This window comes from Phoenix dactylifera, unplaced genomic scaffold, assembly GCF_009389715.1.
Source record: "Phoenix dactylifera cultivar Barhee BC4 unplaced genomic scaffold, palm_55x_up_171113_PBpolish2nd_filt_p 000867F, whole genome shotgun sequence".
Lineage (NCBI taxonomy): Eukaryota > Viridiplantae > Streptophyta > Magnoliopsida > Arecales > Arecaceae > Phoenix > Phoenix dactylifera.
Genome location: NW_024068230.1, coordinates 37,975 through 58,950, shown reverse-complemented (window position 1 = coordinate 58,950; position 20,976 = coordinate 37,975). Strand labels below are relative to the sequence as shown.

At 39.0% G+C, this 20,976-nt stretch overlaps 1 protein-coding gene and 2 non-coding genes across 3 annotated transcripts; all 3 read left to right on the top strand.

The window, feature by feature from the left end:
* Positions 1-409: 409 nt before the first annotated feature.
* Positions 410-515, top strand: LOC120107453. The gene has a single exon (XR_005509217.1). It is a non-coding gene; the product is annotated as a small nucleolar RNA R71 (small nucleolar RNA).
* Positions 516-8,912: 8,397 nt separating this feature from the next.
* LOC120107452 lies at positions 8,913-9,018 on the top strand. The gene has a single exon (XR_005509216.1). It is a non-coding gene; the product is annotated as a small nucleolar RNA R71 (small nucleolar RNA).
* A 9,349-nt stretch (positions 9,019-18,367) lies between these two features.
* On the top strand, positions 18,368-19,589 carry LOC120107451. The gene is made up of 5 exons (XM_039120727.1): positions 18,368-18,438; positions 18,538-18,630; positions 18,717-18,818; positions 18,907-19,224; positions 19,334-19,589. Exons 2-5 carry the CDS (start codon positions 18,601-18,603, stop codon positions 19,388-19,390), a joined length of 507 nt encoding a protein of 168 aa, XP_038976655.1. The 5' UTR covers positions 18,368-18,438; positions 18,538-18,600; the 3' UTR covers positions 19,391-19,589.
* The last annotated feature ends 1,387 nt before the right edge of the window (positions 19,590-20,976 follow it).

Here is a 20,976-nt window from a genome sequence, read left to right as displayed (position 1 = left end):
AGCAACATTGATGTGTTCTTGCACGAGTTCGGGAAATTGGGGTGCTGAAGGACACTCATGAATAGGGTGGGATGGGCTAGAACAGATAGTGCACACTTGTGCTTGGGAAGAGTTCATGTAATACCCACCTATCATCAGTTGATCAATCTTATGGGACAATGCATCTGCCTTGCTAGACAGGTCAATAGAATGACTTATTTCACAAATGGTCCCTTTTCTTTGAGAACTCAGGGGTGCTTGACGAGAACAGGAAGCATGGTGGAGGGAGTTTTCATTAAGATTTTCAAATAATTGCCATGCTTCATGCTCATTTTGAAGCATGAATGTCCCCCCGCATGCAGCATCGATCATCTGACGGTTTCGTTCAGTCAATCCGTCATAGAAACATTGCACTAGCTGCCACTTAGGTATTTGATGATGAGGGCATTTACGGATTAGGTCCCGAAATCTCTCTCAAGTTTCATGAAATTCTTCTCCCTCAGTTTGGGAGAAGCTCGTGATGGCACATCTAAACTGGTTCGTTCTTCCTATGGGAAAGTATTTTTTAAGGAATTCTTGTTGCATTTGACCCCAGGAATGAATCGAATTGGCTTCTAAAGAATTTAGCCATTGTTTGGCTCTATCTTTAAGGGAGAAGAGGAATAATCTAAGTTTTAGAGCATCATCAGTAAAGTTCTGAATCTTAACAGTGGTGCAAATCTCAAGGAATTCATCTAGGTGTTTATATGGGTCTTCATTGGTGAGCCCATAAAAAGATGGGAGCATTTGGATCACACTAGATTTTATTTCATATTGTACAGCTGCTACTTCAGGTAATCGAATGCAAGATGGAAAATTGTAAATGGTGGGAGTAAAGTACTCCCTTAGGAGTTTGGGTTGTTCTTCAGCCATCTTAAGAGGTGGGGATGATCCTAATGTTTTGATCTTAGCTCGAATGTTCCTAAGGGTCCGTTCTATTTCAGGGTCAAAAGGTAATAGGTCACGTACTCTAGAACGACTCCCTTGCATACACTAATACTTGATCAGTCAAGCATGCAATAAAAGAAAAACAAAATACATCAATCCTTGTATTTGCCCTAAGATCACTAGACAGCTCCTAACTGGTTTGAAGAGGGCACCTAAGCCTCCAATCCGGTCTAATGAACTGAGTTGATCAGGTAAGCTCCCAGGTAAGTGGAGGGGTCACAATGCGTTCGCAAAGGTCCCACTTAAAACCCACTTGCCTCGAACAGATGAACTGTCTCCCTTATAGGGACAAAGCTTGTCTAGACATCAACTAAGCCATAGAGCGAAATTGGTGCAACTTTCGGTGATCTTCGTCCTATTGAGCTCGAATGTCCCTAGGAGCCAACGTCTAATTGATTTTAATTAATGTGACACTATGTGAGATTGAGTTCACCTAAGTTGGGCAAGAGTCCGGTGATGAAATCCGGCTCTTATCTCGTTGGGGTGATTGCCCTTACTATGTGCGGATTAATTTGTGTATGTGTATCAAGCATGCATTCACACTTTTGCTGAAATTAAAATCAAACAATCACCACAAAATTTCAAGCTAATAATTAATTTAAATAAGAAAGGTTTAGAGGTTACCAAAGGAAATTTTTCCAGCAATTTAAATTTTTTTGTAGGCAAACCTTTATAGCATTCCTTTTCCAGCAGTTCTCTTTTTGATCATCCCAGATTTTTTGCTCGATTCCTGATCAAATAATATAAAAAGAAAAATTAAAAATTAGTAAGAGAGAGAAAAAAAAACAAGAAAAGTAACAACAATAGAAAATATTTTTATTTTAGATATATATATATATATATTTAAAAAAGTTTTTTTTTGTAATTTTTTTTAATGATAGGAAAAATAACTATGCTAGGAATCCCCGTGGACCGACACCCGTAATTACTATCCTACAGGATACGTGCTATTGCATGGTTTATTTTTGAAATTGAAAGGACCGATCAATTTTTGGCACCGTTGCCGAAAAATTTGGTCACGGGATCGTCGGGAGGACGCCGCGGACGGTGGGCTGCGCGTGAGATGTTCATCGGGGGAGGAAGAAGATGAACAGTGGCTGAGTCTTTTTTATTTTTTTCTTTTTATTTATTTATTTATTATGTATTATTTATTATTTTATTTTTTTCTCTAACACTGTTCACATGAACAGTTTTTTTACGGACACTGTTCATGTGAACAGTGTTTTCACGGACACTGTTCATATGAACAGTGTTTTCGGCATTTTTTTAACACTATTCATATGAACAGTGTTTTAACGGGACACTGTTCATATGAACAGTGAATCGTAAATATTTAGTTATTATTATTATTATTTTGTTTTAAATTTATAAATTTTATATGAAGGCAGGTAACGAATTGGTTGAAAATTGGCTTTGGATTTGCGGTGGGTCATGATCGTTTATTTTCTTGGACTTGTTCTCGAGCCCTGTCCTTCAAATTTAATTATTGCTAAACTGCTTCAGATCGAACTCGACCAGTCAAGACTAAAAACAAGACCATGACTTAATAAAAAGGATTAATCAAACGTTTTCCTTAGCAAATTTAATTATAACTTTTGATCGAGTCAGGACCAAAACCTATTTAATTATAACCTCAGCTTGATTACAACTTCATCAGATTACCAAACCGAATCAGCACAATCTCCTCCTTATATGTTTTTCTGTAGTTTTCATGAAAGATCGTAACCAAGAAAAAGGAAAAGAAAAAAAAAACATATTTCAAATTTATTTCAATGATTATTTAATTTTCTGGTAAAATATGTATTTATTTGTTTAAGAACATTGATAAGTGCTATAGAAAGATAACTAAATTATGAATTATTAAGCACTTATCAATGGGTATGTGTATCTTATGAGACACAAATCTGAATCTTTTGAAAAGTTCAAAGAGTTCAGAAATGAAGTAGAAAAACAAACTGAAAAACCCCTTAAGGCTCTTCGATCAAATCAAGGAGGAGAATACCTTAGTAAAAAATTCCGGAACTATCTCAAAGAGAATGGCATAGTCTCACAATGGACTCCTCCGGGTACACCTCAACTCAACGGGGTGTCAGAGTGGAGAAATCGGACTCTATTAGATATGGTCTGATCCATGATGAGCTTCACTGATTTACCTATGTTTCTTTGGGGAGATGCCTTACTTATCGCAATTTATCTACTAAATAGAGTTTCCTCTAAATCCGTTCCTACCACACCGTATGAGATTTGGCATGGTAAGAAACCAAGTCTTGGTCATCTCAAGATTTGGGGATGTCCAGCCCACGTCAAGTGACTACAGGCGGACAAACTAGAGGCTATGACCATAAGTGCTCGTTTCATAGGATATCCTAAAAAGTCATTAGGATATAATTTTTACGTCTTAGAGGATCACAATGTGTTTGTGAGCCGACATGCCATCTTCTTGGAAAAACAGTTTATCCTTGATAGAGGCAATGGAAGAAAAATTGAGCTTGAAGAGAAAGTCTCTGCAAAGCAACGAGTCATGGATTCTATAGAATCTATTCATACAGAGCCAGTACACATTATTCCTCCACCTCGCAGATCTAGTAGGGTCTCCCATCTTCTTGATAGATACTTAGGTATGCTTGAAGAGGATTCTAAGAAAATGTTCCTCATGGGAGATAGGGAACACATACATGATCCCAAAACCTACGACGGGGCGATACCAGATATCGATTCCGAGAAATGGCTGGAAGCTATGAAGTCAGAATTAGACTCCATGCATTCCAACCAAGTCTGGACTTTAGTGGATCTACCAAAAGATATTGTACCTATTGGATGCAAATGGATCTACAAAAGAAAGATAAGTTCGGATGGAAAGGTAGAGACCTATAAGGCAAGGCTAGTAGCGAAAGGGTATAGTCAACGCGAAGGCATTGACTATCAGGAGATCTTTTCACCTGTAGCCATGCTGAAATCCATCCAAATATTGCTTGCCATTGCAGCATTTCATAATTATGAAATTTGGAAAATGGATGTGAAAACTGCTTTCCTAAATGGATATCTTGATGAAGATATCTATATGGACCAGCCTTTGGGTTTCACTTCCAGTGATGGAAATCGCAAGATCTGCAAGTTGCAAAGGTCCATTTATGGACTAAAGCAAGCATCTCGGAGTTGGAATACTCGTTTCAATGATGCAATCAAAACGTTTGATTTCATCAAGAACGAAGAGAAACCGTGTGTTTACAAGAAGGTTAGTGGGAGTGCTGTCGTATTTCTCGTATTGTACGCGGACGACATTCTCTTGATAGGGAATGATATTCCCATGCTAACCTCTGTCAAGGTCTGGTTATCAAAAGAGTTCTCCATGAAAGATCTTGGGGAAGCATCATATATTTTGGGGATAAAGATCTATAGAGATAGATCTAAAAGGATGCTTGCCTATCACAGAACATGTATATAGAGGAAGTGCTGAAAATGTTCAGCATGGAAAACTCCAAAAGGGGTTTCTTACCCCTTAGGCATGGAATTCATCTCTGCAAGAAGATGTGCCCCAACACATCTGAAGAGATTCAACGTATGAGCAAGATCCCTTATGCATCGGCAATAGGGAGCCTCATGTATGCCATGCTATGTACACGACCTGATATAGCCCTTGCTGTGAGTGTCACTAGCAGATATCAGTCGAATCTAGTTTAAGAGCATTGGACAGCTGTGAAGAATATTCTTAAGTACTTAAGAAGAACTAAAGATTTGTTCTTGATCTTTGGAGAAGCATCAGAGTTAATGGTAGAAGGGTACACAGATTCAGACTTCATGATTGATATCGATGATAAAAAAGTCTATATCTGGATATGTGTTCTTGTGCAATGGTGGTACGGTAAATTAGAAAAGTTCTAAACAACCGATCATTGCTGATTCTACTATGGAAGCTGAATATAACGCCGCCGCTGAAGCTGCTAAGGAAGGCTTCTGGTTCAAGAAATTCATTGCGGAATTGGATGTAATGTCATCAGATGCCATAACACTCTACTGCGATAATAATGGCGCCATAGCTCTTGCTAAGGAGCCAAGGTCTCATCAGAAGTCCAAGCATATAGAGCGACACTTGAAGGGTTTTAGCATGTTATAATACGCAGCGGAAGCTAGGGATTTTAAAAATTTCTTAATAAAGTCCCTTAACATTAAACCCTTATAAGCCTAGTTTACCTTAATAGAAGCAATCAAATAATATAATATAAATACAGAAATAGAAGAATACCTCTAACGCTAATCCAATGTGCAGAATTTACACTAGGTGCCCAAATGTTCACCCTCCAACGTTGATCCACACGAAAACTTAATTCAAGTCTTAAGCTCCAAAGACTTTGATCCTTAATGCAGAATTCTTCTAAAGAACTCTAATGGCTTGCTTTCCTTCCTTTCTATTTTTCTTTCACCTTCTAAAATCACTTCTAATCCTTTTGTCCTAAAGAAGACCACCTTGTCTTGGATTAGGACACCCTAGAAGCAATGCTAGAAAGAGACAAAACCTTGTAAGAAAGAAGGGATAAGGGAGAGAGAATGCGGTGGAGTTGGAATGATGAAACCCATGGAGCGCTAGCCTATTTATAATAGGCGTAGGGATGCATCTCGAAGGGATGCATCCCATCCACACATCCTTTCATGAAAGGGTATCATCTTAAGGGCCATATCAAGTAAGAGGAGGCACAGATCAAGTGAGGAGGTGTATCAAATGATATGCCCTTTCATGTGGTGCCATATTTTGACTAAGTCAACATCACATGCCAATCACGTGTCCATCATGCCTCATCTCTTGATCTTTCATGATGATGATCCAAGGGCTCCAATGCAAGGCGCCATTTACTTGACCCATTATGTCTTCATCCAATGGTGGGATTAAGATCCAATGGTCAATTATGATAGCCATTCTCTAACCCATTCCAATTGGAACGGTCTAGATTGAATGATTTATCAAATCTAATCCAATTAGACTCAAACCAAGCCAATTAGGTGCCAACTCTTGGCTAACCCATATTAGAACATGACCTAATCAAATTAGATCAATTAAGAATCAAATTCGAATCCAATTCGAATCCAATTCGAATCTGGAGCTAAGGGTTTGCAATACCTGCTAGGATGTTTATCTTGCAAACATGATCTAATCCAATTAGACCCTTGATAAGTTTTCTTGTGTGTGACCCATTGGGTTCCATACTTAGCCAGCAAAAGGTGTGAGTGGAGTTGACCCAACTTGATTAGAACTCTTCTAATCGATTTAAGTCCAAACTGCGCGAACCCGAACTTAACAATTAGAATCCTTTCTAATTGGTGATCGAATTAAACTCTTTAATTCGATCAAACCTATAAGACAAGATTGACGTCTAGCAACGTGTCATGTCTACCCGAAAAATATGGAATTTGGTAGAAATACCAAAAATACCCTTCAGTGGCAAGTTACCATGCAATTCAATCCTTTAATCAAACTGCATCCCGAATATGTATATGAGTATAAATATATATCAAACTTAATTTTATATTCATATCTTTCTCAATCTTTTAATGATAATTTAAATAATGAAATATTAGAAACTCTTTCTAATTTTCATTCTGCTTTGATCAAAGGCTTCCTGAATTATCAGATGATTAGAATAAATAGGATGCTATCTTCTCTTACTAAAAGTGATTAATTTCTTGTTGACCTACTCATAATCTTCATGCACAATTCACCATATCCAGAAGATCTCGTACACAACTTATTGTCATGAATGAGTGTAAACCAAAATATGGATTCATGTGCACAAGATATCATGGTGATCTCAGGTCATAGGATCAGTTGCACAACTCCCACTAAGAGAATCATCTTTTGATATGTAAGTAAGACTTCATGAGATTTCTCTTTGTAGGTCAATTTAGTAAACTCATTCTTCTAATGAGCACCCACATCTTTGTATTAGTGTCTCCACACAAGTGATTGTGAGATCAATCACCCTCTACATCGAGCATACATAAGATGTGCCAGTCTTTTTGGTAAACATTTTTTTCTAATTTTTTTTTTGTTTTTTTTTGGATGAAAATCAAAAAGAATACCCCCAAACCTAAACCTAACATTGTCCTCAATGTTAAAAAAAATCTAAGAGAATTGGGTTGCCTCCCAACAAGCGCTAAGTTTATTGTCTTCAGCCAGACACAGTGAGGTAGTTTTTGCATCTTCTTTTATGAGGTCATCTATTTTGTCTACCATAAAACACTCAACTTCCCTCGCAGGTTGGTCGGCCATATTGAACACATTTAATTTTACTTTCATGTTCCCAAATGATATGTTCATTATCCCCGTTCTACAATTTATGCATGCATTGGCTGTTGCTAAAAAGGGGCGCCCAAGGATCACTGGGATTTGTTTCTTAGGATTAGGCTCATGTTCCATATCAAGGACGATGAAATCTACTGGAAAATAGAATTTGTCTACCTTGATAAGAACATCTTCAATTATCCCACGTGGTGTTTTTACAGATCGATCAGCCAATTGAAGGGATACCGAGGTTGGTTTTAATTCTCCTAACCCAAGTTTCTCATAAACTGAATAAGGTAAGAGGTTGACACTTGCCCCTAGATCTAAGAGTGCTCGATCAATGAAATTATTTCCTAAGACACAGGAGATGGTGGGAGCACCAGGATCTTTGAATTTCGGAGGGGTGTTGTGTTGGAGAATAGAACTCACTTGCTCAGTTAGGAAAACCTTTCTAGGCACATGTGTCCTAGATTTTCGCTTTTGGGTGCACAGGTCTTTAAGAAATTTGGCATAAGAGGGAACTTGTCTAATAGCATCAAGAAGTGGAAGGTTGATCTTCACTTGTTTGAAAACCTCCATCATCTCCACTAGTGAAGTTCCTTTTTTGCCAAAGGGAGAGGGTGAATTAAGAGCTTCAGAAAATGGGGCCTTTGGGATATGAGTTTTGGCAGAAGGTGGACTAGCTGAAGAAGAAGGAGAAGGTTTTAGATTTTCATTTGACACATTTTTATCCTCTTCTTCACCTTCCTTATTGTTGTCCTTTCCAATCTTATTGTCTACTACACGTCCACTCCTAAGGGTAGTCAAAGCATTGGCTTGTTCGTGATGAATTGCATTTAATTGATTTTCTTGAGCCATGTATTGTCCCCTAGGATTACTTAGTGGTTGGCTTGGAAGCTTTCCTTTCTCTCGCTTGTTCAGTGCATTAGCTAGTTGCCCCATTTGGGATTCTAGCTTGACGATGGATTGCGTGTGAGAGTGCACCAATTGTGTAATGGTTTCCAAATCTTGAAGGGCATTCAACACTTTCTCCTCAAAGGCTGTGTTTCTTTGGGGTGGAGGAGGAGTGTGTTGAAATTGAGTCGAGGGACGGTAGAGATGAATATTTTGTTGGGTTTGAAAATTCTGAAGATTTTGAAAATTTTGGGAATAGGGTTGGGCTATGTTCGAAGCTTGCTGTTTCCAAGAAAAGTTTGGATGATTTCGCCATCCCGGGTTATATGTATTGAAAAATGGGTCATTACCCGGTCTAGGCTGTGTTTGAGCAACATTGATGTGTTCTTGCACGAGTTCGGGAAATTGGGGTGCTGAAGGGCACTCATGAATATGGTGGGATGGGCTAGAACAGATAGTGCACACTTGTGCTTGAGAAGAGTTCATGTAATACCCACCTATCATCAGTTGATCAATCTTATGGGACAATGCATCTACCTTGCTAGACAGGTCAATAGAATGACTTATTTCACAAATGGTCCCTTTTCTTTGAGAACTCAGGAGTGCTTGACGAGAACAGGAAGCATGGTGGAGGGAGTTTTCATTAAGATTTTCAAATAATTGCCATGCTTCATGCTCATTTTGAAGCATGAATGTCCCCCCGCATGCAGCATCGATCATCTGACGGTTTCGTTCAGTCAATCCGTCATAGAAACATTGCACTAGCTGCCACTTAGGTATTTGATGATGAGGGCATTTACGGATTAGGTCCCGAAATCTCTCCCAAGTTTCATGAAATTCTTCTCCCTCAGTTTGGGAGAAGCTCGTGATGGCACGTCTAAACTGGTTCGTTCTTCCTATGGGAAAGTATTTTTTAAGGAATTCTTGTTGCATTTGACCCCAGGAATGAATCGAATTGGCTTCTAAAGAATTTAGCCATTGTTTGGCTCTATCTTTAAGGGAGAAGGGGAATAATCTAAGTTTTAGAGCATCATCAGTAAAGTTCTGAATCTTGACAGTGGTGCAAATCTCAAGGAATTCATCTAGGTGTTTATATGGGTCTTCATTGGTGAGCCCATAAAAAGATGGGAGCATTTGGATCACACTAGATTTTATTTCATATTGTACAGCTGCTACTTCAGGTAATCGAATGCAAGATGGGAAAGTGTAAATGGTGGGAGTAAAGTACTCCCTTAGGAGTTTGGGTTGTTCTTCAGCCATCTTAAGAGGTGGGGATGATCCTAATGTTTTGATCTTAGCTCGAATGTTCCTAAGGGTCCGTTCTATTTCAGGGTCAAAAGGTAATAGGTCACGTACTCTAGAACGACTCCCTTGCATACACTAGTACTTGATCAGTCAAGCATGCAATAAAAGAAAAACAAAATACATCAATCCTTGTATTTGCCCTAAGATCACTAGACAGCTCCTAACTGGTTTGAAGAGGGCACCTAAGCCTCCAATCTGGTCTATTGAACTGAGTTGACCAGGTAAGCTCCCAGGTAAGTGGAGGGGTCACAATGCGTTCGCAAAGGTCCCACTTAAAACCCACTTGCCTCGAACAGATGAACTCTCCCTTATAGGGACAAAGCTTGCCTATACATCAACTAAGCCACAGAGCGAAATTGGTGCAACTTTCGGTGATCTTCATCCTATTAAGCTCGAATGTTCCTAGGAGCCAACGTCTAATTGATTTTAATTAATGTGACACTATGTGAGATTGAGTTCACCTAAGTTGGGCAAGAGTCCGGTGATGAAATCCGGCTCTTATCTTATTGGGGTATTGCCCTTACTATGTGCGGATTAATTTGTGTATGTGTATCAAGCATGCATTCACACTTTTGCTGAAATTAAAATCAAACAATCACCACAAAATTTCAAGCTAATAATTAATTTAAATAAGAAAGGTTTAGATGTTACCAAAGGAAATTTTTCCAGCAATTTAAAATTTTTTGTAGGCAAACCTTTATAGCATTCCTTTTCCAGCAGTTCTCTTTTTGATCATCCCAGATTTTTTTGCTCGATTCCTGATCAAATAATATAAAAAGAAAAATTAAAAATTAGTAAGAGAGAGAAAAAAAACAAGAAAAGTAACAACAATAGAAAATATTTTTATTTTAGATATATATATATATATTTTTAAAAAAGTTTTTTTTTTGTAATTTTTTTTAATGATAGGAAAAATAACTATGCTAGCAATCCCCGTGGACCGACACCCATAATTACTATCCTACAGGATACGTGCTATTGCGTGGTTTATTTTTGAAATTGAAAGGACCGATCAATTTTTGGCGTCGTTGCCGGGGAATTTGGTCACGGGATCGTCGGGAGGACGCCGCGGACGGTGGGCTGCGCGTGAGATGTTCATCGGGAGAGGAAGAAGATGAACAGTGGCTGAGTCTTTTTTATTTTTTTATTTTTATTTATTTATTTATTATGTATTATTTATTATTTTATTTTTTTCTCTAACACTGTTCACATGAACAGTTTTTTTACGGACACTGTTCATGTGAACAGTGTTTTCGCGGACACTGTTCATACGAACAGTGTTTTCGGCATTTTTTTAACACTGTTCATATGAACAGTGTTTTAACGGGACACTGTTCATATGAACAGTGAATCGTGAATATTTAGTTATTATTATTATTATTTTGTTTTAAATTTATAAATTTTATATGAAGGCAGGTAACGAATTGGTTGGAAATTGGCTTTGGATTTGTGGTGGGTCATGATCGTTTATTTGCTTGGACTTGTTCTCGAGCCCTGTCCTTCAAATTTAATTATTGCTAAACTGCTTCAGATCGAACTCGACCAGTCAAGACTGAAAACAAGACCATGACTTAATAAAAAGGGTTAATCAAACATTTTCCTTAGCAAATTTAATTATAACTTTTGATCGAGTCAGGACCAAAACCTATTTAATTATAACCTCAGCTTGATTACAACTTCATCAGATTACCAAACCGAATCAGCACAATCTCCTCCTTATATGTTTTTCTGTAGTTTTCATGAAAGATCGTAACCAAGAAAAAGGAAAAGAAAAAAAAAACATATTTCAAATTTATTTCAATGATTATTCAATTTTCTGGTAAAATATATATTTATTTGTTTAAGAACATTGATAAGTGCTATAGAAAGATAACTAAATTATGAATTATTAAGCACTTATCAATGGGTATGTGTATCTTATGAGATACAAATCTGAATCTTTTGAAAAGTTCAAAGAGTTCAAAAATGAAGTAGAAAAACAAACTGAAAAATTCCTTAAGGCTCTTCGATCAAATCGAGGAGGAGAATACCTTAGTAAAAAATTCCGGAACTATCTCAAAGAGAATGGCATAGTCTCACAATGGACTCCTCCGGGTACACCTCAACTCAACGAGGTGTCAGAGAGGAGAAATCGGACTCTATTAGATATGGTCCGATCCATGATGAGCTTCACTGATTTACCTATGTTTCTTTGGGTAGATGCCTTACTTATCGCAATTTATCTACTAAATAGAGTTTCCTCTAAATCCGTTCCTACCACACCGTATGAGATTTGGCATGGTAAGAAACCAAGTCTTGGTCATCTCAAGATTTGGGGATGTCCAGCCCAAGTCAAGTGTGTCGGTTTACCCTCACACGCGTTGCGACGATCGCAGCGGAAAGACGCGCGCGGGGTCGTTCATCTCATGAACGTCCAGAGGAACGTAGATTTCAAAAAAATTCTGAGTTCTCTAACTCAGAAGATCATGAAATCTGAAGGAAAGGATTAAAATTAATTACTTGATTAATTTTCAGATCTACAATTAAAATTATAAAGATCAAATCTTTACCTTTGAGCGGGTAGATCTTCACCGCTATTTGATGATCGTGGAAATCAGGTTCGCTTGAAGCCGCACAAGTGTCCGGCCTCTACGGGTATCCACACGAAGATCTGGATTGATCGAGGTTGCGATCTCACCGGAGTGCTAGCTCCCTTGCAAAGATCCCTTTTGATGGTTGGAACTTCTCTAAGCAATCAACTCTTGATTATTTCCAAGAGGAGAAAGAAGGAGAAGGAAGAAACGCTTTCTTTTCTTTTCTTTACCATGGAAGAAGAAGGAGGAAGAGAGAAACACCTTTCTCTCTTTGTTTTCTTCCATGCATCTGATGAAGAGGAGGAAGAATCAAACATCCTTGCTGCTCCTCTTTTACCTTGCGGATGGAAGAAGGAAGAGAGGGAGAGATGGAGGCCGCTCGCCTAAAAAGAACCACCAAGAATTATCCCAAAGGGGGCTGCCCCCTTTTTTATTCTTTTTCTTTGAAGCCCTAGGTGTGGACTCCTCCTAGAAGTTAGGAGGAGCCGCACCAATGTTTGGCCAAAACGGGTCTCGCGTCCCGGGCATCCGGGACGCGAGTCCCGTCCATCCGGGTCGCGCATCCCGGTCATCCGGGATGCGGATCCCGGGAGCATCCGAGGAAGGGAGGGGCTCTTGCCCCTTCCTTCTAATCCTAATCAAATTAGGATTTAGGTGGCCCTTGGTTCATTGAATCCTAATCTAAGTAGAACCCAATTAGTCTCCCTATTTGATTCACATGAATCCTAATCTAATTAGGAGTCATCTTTATCTATTGGACCAAAATTAATTAGGACTCTAGGAATCCTAATCCAATTAGGACTCATATAATTTTAGTCCTAATCCAATTAGGACTTTTATAATTTTAGTCCTAATCCAATTAGAACTTTAGCAATCCTACTCCAAGTAGGACTCTAATAATTTGAAGTCCTAATCTAATTAGAACTCTAGGTGTCCTACTCCAAGTAGGACTCTTGAACCTTATCATATAAGATCGAGCCCAATTAATTAAGTCCAATTGATTCAATCAAATTGCAATCCAATTACAATTAATTCCTTCTTCAACTCACTAACTCTTAGTGGGTTAAACTAATTATCAATCAAATTGACAATTACAAACTATTGTGATTCCAAATCACAATCCAACCATTAGATCGATCAGATCCTCTATTGTGTGTGACCCCATAGGTTCTATTCTGTCTGGTAGTGAGATATGTTGTGATCCCTATCACAATATCATTGAAATCCTTTCAATGGGTTGGAACAATTCCAACTCTTCTCATTCGGGTTCACTGATCATCAAGTGAATGCCTCTGAGTCTCACAATCCACCAGTGACACCTAGCAGCATGTAGTGGCAACCCAGCAGAGTAGAATAGATGAACCTCTAGGTGCAGTTAGCGTATGATACAGTCCCTCTATCGTGGATCCCAACAGGATGGAGGTCATGGATAACTCGTCAAACCCCATCATCTGTCATATGTAAAATTTATTCGACTCCAGTTCGAGATTGGAAAACTCTTTTTTCCAAAAACTACCTTGGCCAAGGATTTACGAACTCAGTCTCATAAATCACATAGGATCTCTCCTAATCTATCAAGGTCGATAGATTCCATCTAGATGCACCCCCTACTCCTGCAATGAACCTACTGCAGCCAATCTGCACCACAAGGACCCAAATGGATAGGGCCCATGTTTATGTGCTCGTCAAACTACAGCAACCTCACTGTGAATAGCCGAGGCATTGCAGGTCAAAGGACCAGTCATACAACTGCAGCATCAAGTAAGTCACTGACGAGTGGATAGACATCCAAGTGACTACTTGCTTTGGTCACGCTCAGTACCCTTGTTCTCTATCAAGCACTTACACAATCACTCCAGTGTCCCTACACTGTGGACTCAAGACTCATCCATCTGACTAAGTGATCTGTGCACTAATCTCACCGGATCGATCACCGTCCCTCGTGATGGATCCATCGATCAGGAGCAATTCAGGAATTAATCACCAATGACACATGCCTCAAATTTTCAACTCTTGAGAATATGCGTCATCATCTTATTAATTCCTTGGACGATTCATGGACGTATAAGAACATGAATGAAAAGAATGCCCATCCTAATAAATTCATTATTAGGTCAAGTACAAATTTATGTCCCAAAACAAAATAATGCGTCAGCCAAATTGGCTTCTAGGGCATATTTCTAACAATCTCCCACTTGCACTAAAGCCAATCAGCCATAAATTTAAGCCCCATCTTCTCAAGATGTGCTTCAATTTTCTGCTGACTTAGCTTCTTAGTGAATGGGTCTACCACGTTGACTGTGGAGTCTACTCTCTATGCCTCTACTTATTTCTTTTCGAGATAGTCGCATATCAGGTTAAACTACCGCTCTATGTGCTTAGACTTCTGGTGAGACCTTGGCTCCTTAGCTAGTGCTATGGTGCCATTGTTATCGCAGTATAGTGTTATAGCATCGGATGACATTACACCTAATTCTGCAATAAACTTCTTAATCCAGAAGGTTTCCACTGCACCCTTAGAGGTGGCGATACATTTAGTTTTTAAGGTAGAATCTGTAATGATCGATTGTTTGAAACTCTTCCAAATTACAGAACACCATTGCACATATTCTAATGTAGACTTTCTATCATCAAATGTGTGTATCCTTCTACCTTTAACTCTGATCTTCTCCTAAAGACCAAGAACATGTCCTTAGTTCTTCTCAAGTACCTACGACTGTTCTTCACAGCTATCCAGTGCTCGTTGCCTGGATTTGACTGATATATGCTCGTGACACTCACAGCATGTGCTATATCAGGTCATGTACATAGCATGGCATACATGAGGCTCCCTATAGCCAAAGCATAAGGGATCTTGCTCATCCGCTAAATCTCTTCAGATGTGTTGGGGCACATCTTCTTAGAGTGATTTATCCCATGCCAAAGGAGTAATAATCTCCTTTCAGAGGTTTCCATGCCGAACCTCTTCAGCACTCCCTCTATGTACATATTCTGTGATAGGACAAGCATCCTCTTAGATATATCTTTATAGACCTTAATTTCCAAAATATATGATACTTTTCCAAGGTCTTTCATAGATAATTTCTTAGACAACCATACCTTGACTTTAGTTAGCATGGGAATATCATTCCCAACAAGAAGGATATCATCCGCGTACAATACGAGAAATACAATAGCCCTCCCACTAACCTTCTTATAAACACATGGTTTCTCTTCGTTCTTGATGAAATCAAACGATTTGATTACATCGTTGAAATGAGTTTTCCAACTCTGAGATGCTTGCTTTAGTCCATAGATGGATATTTGCAGTTTACAGACCTTGTGATCACCATCACAATATCATGATATGCTGCAACAGCGAGCAATATTTGAATAGACTTCAGCATGGCTACAGGTGAAAAGGTATCCTGATAATCAATGCCTTCGTATCGATTATAACCTTTTGCTACTAGCCTTGCCTTATAGGTCTCTACCTAGCCATTCAAACCTTTTTGTCCTTTTGTAAATCTAATTACAACCAATAGGTACTATACCTTCTGGTGGATCTACTAACACTACAACAAATGTTGGTTTTCCCGACTAACTTTTCCCGACGCTAGGGGAAAGCGTCGGTAAAGGTTGGCTCACAGCCAACCTTTCCCGACGCTTTGGGTTAGCGTTGGAAAAGCGAAAGAAACAACGACGCTATAAAGCGTCGTTATAAGTTTAAGAAACAACGACGCTTATAAGCGTCGTTATAAACTTTAAAACCCCAGCACCTCGCTCGATCGGCCCCCCTCTCCTGATTTCCTATCTGCAATGACACTCTGAAGCGTCGTTATAAGTTCAAGAAACAACGACGCTTATAAGCGTCGTTAGAAAACTTAAAACCCCACACCTCGCTCGATCAGCCCCCTCTCCTCATTTCCCATCTGCGAGCCCTAGCCCCTCTCCTCATTTCCTATCTGCGAGCGCGCCGACACCCCCGCTGCCGTCGACCTCTCCTTCTGAGGTAATCCCTAGCTCGATCGGCCCCCTCTCCTTCTGAGCCCTAATCTCACCTCCATCCCTAGCCCCGATCGGCGATCGAAGACTCCGCTACTCCGCCGCCGTCGAACTTGCCGTCGTCTTTGGTAAGCCTCCTACTCCTCCTTCTCTTCCTTCTCCTCCTCCTCCTCCTCCTCCTCCTCCTCTTTGTTTTCTTCTTGTTTTTAACTCTCGCCCGGCCCCGTCTCCTCATCCTCTGCCGGTCGATGCCCTAGCGCCGACATCTCACCTCCATCCCGAGCGAGCCGTAGCTACTCCGCCGCCGTCGACATCGCCGTCGTCTGAGGTAAGTGATCCTCATACTCTCCGTCGATATAAATTGGTCAGTTAGATCTCCTTCAATATTTTCGAATTTCTTAATATCCCCCCTCTCGCTTGGGGCTTCTCTCTATGTGGTTATGCTTTTTCTGGGTGTTTGCTTGGGGTATAGCCGGGTTCACATTAGATATGTACGGTTAAATCTCTGGTTTGCTTATGAGGACTAGAATTTCAGAGCACGGTGACGAAGATAGCTTATCATTCACTGCTGCCAGATGATTCTTTTCTGCGTTCTTTGCAGAATCGACAAGAAATAATTGACTCCGGCGTGTCTGGATGTTTTGATATTGTTTGACGTTGTTTTGACTGTTTAAAATTTTATAAGATTTTCTTCGATGGGGACAACTTTTTTAGGAGTTTGTATTTTGGTCTGATCAATTGTTGACTACAATTAGTCCAGGATCTGATCAGGTAAAAACTATACTTCCCTTGTTTGAGTACGAATCTTTCATTTTGAAGATTCTGTGGAAAAGGTTGACTTGTTATTCATTGATAAATTGCTCTTTCCAGTTAACAAGATATGAAAAATTAACATGCATTAGAATCCTGTCATCACATAATCAAACCGGCTAGCATCTCTTTCAGGGGAACGTCTATTCCTTATATGGCACTATCTCTAAATTTTTGTTGATTTATATTTTATTCCTTCAATCCATTAGGGTGGAATACATGGTGGTGCCTGCTCACGTCCCCATATGGCTAGTTCTTTTTTTCCCCTTAAGTTATTATGGCAAAAATGCTTCCAAAACAATCATATCCATTCGTGCTGCTAAAGGAATTATGCCAAACGTCATGTTAGCATGTTTTTATATCAAGTATGAATAGGATGCATTTTTTCATTATAATTTCCAGCTGTATGTATTCTACCTTACCATTGCCATACTTCCATCCCATTTTTTTTCAAAGTGAGAGAGAAGAAAAAAAGAATCAACTTTTCAATACGTGTTGGGTAGTAATGCAGTGACAGGTTCTTTCAAATTATTCTAGAGTTGGAATCTAAGCTTATACTGTTCACCTTGCAATACAATTGATGCCTTTATCACTGTGACTGCCGACTAACTGAAACAAAAAAGCCTAGAACAATTTGATTCTATCTATGATTTAACCTCTGAACAATTTGACTCTGGTGAACACCTAAGTATATGGCTGGAAACTCTGAGATCATATATACCTGCCTGTTTTGCTGTCAGCTTCACACATTGGTCCACATTGATAGCATGATGCACCCAATTATACTTCATAACTAACTGAAGTCTCCAATCACTGAACATATATGGGATGATATCTTACAATTAAGTTATCTTTGTTGTTAGTTATAACAATACAGAAACATGGCTTAAATCCTAAAAATAGTCCCTAGAAGATAGCATGAAACACAGTTTCCATAACTTCAAATAAGGAATGCTCTAGAAGATCTTTTTGTACCATGATTTCGTATTGGTGATTCATACCCTAATTTCGTTTATTATTGTTTTATATTACTTGCAGTTCAATCAGTATTTTAATAGAATGGACAAAAGTTGGATAAATAAGTCGAGATCCAGTGCCGAATATTTGAATGGAGTTCAGAATTTCGTTAAATTTGCTTTTGAGAAATCTGAAATGAATGGGAATATTTTTTGTCCATGTCAAAAATGTGTAAATTGTTATGCTATCGCTCCACAAATTGTTGAAGAACATTTGGTATGGAATGGTTTTCTGAAGGGTTATACAGAATGGATATTTCATGGAGAGTCTAAATTGTCGTCTTCATCTAACCAACCCTTAGTTATAGAACACACTGCTAGTATTGGATCTAGTAACACAGACAGAAATCCTGTTGTAGAAGATGATATGAGGGGCTTACTCAGAAATCCTATTGTAGAAGATGATATGTTGTAGACAGAAATCCTGCCTGCAAATAGCCATGATTGGGTGCTGAAGTCCGTCAACCGCAAATGGAAAGAATATAAGGCGAAGCTAAAGGCGGATTGGAAGCACGAGGGCATGACTGAAGAGGAGGTGGCCCGTGTTTGTCCTCCAGATGTAATCTCTCATCAGTGGAGGGAGCTTGTCCACTACTGGTTTTCCGAGAGAGCTCAGGTTGTGTATATTTTTTTCAATACCTTAGATTGTATTTACTATTATTATAGATTAAAAATTTATACTATGCATTACATTTTTTATTGTTTTTCGGAGAAGACATATTCCAATATTGGTAGAGCTGCTCGAGCATCACAGACTGTTCCTCACACTTCAGGCTCCATGAGTTATGCGAGGCGTAGAGTTGAATTCGTAAGCTTTCTTGAAATAATTTAAATTTATTTTAAATTATTCTATCATATAGCATGTATACTCTTGAAATATACTTTTTGTTGTAGGTGGATGATAATGGGAGGGAGCCTGGTAGGGTGGAGTTTTATAGGATGACTCACACCCACCGAGATGGCAGCTTTGTCCGAGAGGAGTCAAGAGATATAGTTGTATGTATTCATCTTTGACTTGTGCTGTATTTTTTTTTGGTTCTATTATTCGCATACATTAATTTGATTTTTTTTTGGAGAGATATAGGATAGGGCAACAAATCTTATTTCGGAGCGCGTCGGGGGGTCATCATCATCCGACGCGACCCATAATATTGAAGCTGAAGTGCTCGCTGAATTGATGGGCCCAGAGCGTTATGGTCGAGTGAGGGGTTACGGCGTTGGAGTTACCCCCACTCAGTTGTCTTCAGTGGGCACATATACAAGAAATGCCAGAGAATCTAGTAACACTGCAGAGGTTCGTCGGCTTCAAGCAACTATTGATGAGTTGAAGCAAAACCAAGCAAATTTGCAGTCTCAGCTTACGAATATTTCTTCCATGTTACAACGGTTTCTCCCTTCTCAGGTAAATAACTATATGTATTTTAATATTTTACATATTATCAATTATGATATATGAGTTAATGTATCACATTATTCTTAACTTCTAAAGTTTTTTTTTATTTTTTTTGTAGATTCCTGATACTTCAAACGCTAGTAGAGATGATGATGGAGCTGAATCCCGTCTCTGATGCATTCTAGATTATCTTTTATGAGTTTGATATGTATATGTTTCTGCTTTTTCAGAGTACATTGTAATTTGCTTTTTCAGAGTACATTGTAATTTGCTTTTTTAGAGTACATTGTAATTTGTATGGCAGCTTTTCTGATACATGAGTCAAAAACATGGAGTTTTAATCAGATATATCAATATTCATATTTTGAATGATCTGAGTATTTGTGTCAATGTCTCAATGTAATACAGGTTCATATTGTTATAATATATGTTTTGTAATTTGTATTTTACAATACGGATTATTGTTTTATTTTTTTTAAAAAAAAGACAATTCCCGACGCTTTTAAGCATCGGTAAAAAAGGTCGGGGCACCACCGGCACGCTTGTGCCGACGCTTCAAAAGCATCGGCAATTGAGCAATTGCCGACGCTTAAAAGCGTCGGGGAAAGGTAATTCCGACGACGCTTTAAAGCGTCGGAAAAAACATGGATTTACCGACGCAAAAAAGCGTCGGGGAAAACGCTTTTTTGCGGTAAAGCCATGTTTCTGGCATGTTTTTGCCGACGCTTTATAAGCGTCGGTAAATCCATGTTTTTTGCCGACGCTTGAGTAAAGCGTCGGCAAAAACTTTTGCCACTCTCGTATATGCGACGCTTTGCCAACGCTTGGCGATTCGTCGGGGGTGTTTTAGCCGACGCTAATTAGCGTCGCCAAAGCTCAACGAAAGCGTCGGCTAAAGTCTTTTTTCCTGTAGTGTAAGGTCCAGACTTGGTTGGAATGCATGGAGTCCATCTCTGACTTCATTGCTTCCAACCATTGCTCAGAATCGATGTCTAACATCGCCTCGTTGTAGGTATTGGGATCCTTACCTTGATCCCTATCTCCCATGGAACACTTCCTCTTCATCCTCTATAAGCATACCTAAGTACCTTTCAGGAGGATGGAAGATCCTACTAAACTTACGAGGTGGAGGAGATACAACATGTACTGGCTCACTACGAATAGGTTCTATAGGCACAATGACTCGTTGCTCTTCAGAGACTTTCTCTTCGAGCTCAATTTTTCTCCCACTGCCTCTATCAAGGATAAACTATTTTTCAATGTAGATTGCATGTCGGCTCACAAACACTTTGTGATCCATTGGGACGGAAAAATCGTATCCTAATGACTCTTTAGGATATCCAATAAAACGAGTATTAATTATCTTATCCTCTAACTTGTCCGCCTGTTGTCGCTTGATGTGGGCCGGACATCCCCAAATCTTGAGATAACTAAGACTTGGCTTCTTACCATGTCATATCTCATACGGTATGGTAGGAACAGATTTAGAGAAAACTCTATTCAATAAGTAAATAGCTGAAAATAGGGTATCTCTCTAAAGAAACAAGGGTAAATCAGTGAAGCTCATCATGGACCTGACCATATCCAATAGGGTCTGTTGCCCAGTAGATACAACCCAAGAGGGGGGGTGAATTGGGTCTTTTTAAACTTTTAGACTACTTCTAAAACTTTTCAATTAATTATGCTAAGTTATATAGATGCACAGTGAAATTTAAACTTAGCAACAGTTTGATGTATAGAATGTGACTAGATTGAATATGC

Coding starts and splice junctions, on each gene's coding strand:
- LOC120107451 (XM_039120727.1), top strand. CDS start 18,601: ATGAGTTATGCGAGGCGTAGAGTTGAATTC. Junction 18,631..18,716: donor CGAGGCGTAGAGTTGAATTC/GTAAGCTTTCTT, acceptor TTTTTGTTGTAG/GTGGATGATAATGGGAGGGA. Junction 19,225..19,333: donor AACGGTTTCTCCCTTCTCAG/GTAAATAACTAT, acceptor TTTTTTTTGTAG/ATTCCTGATACTTCAAACGC.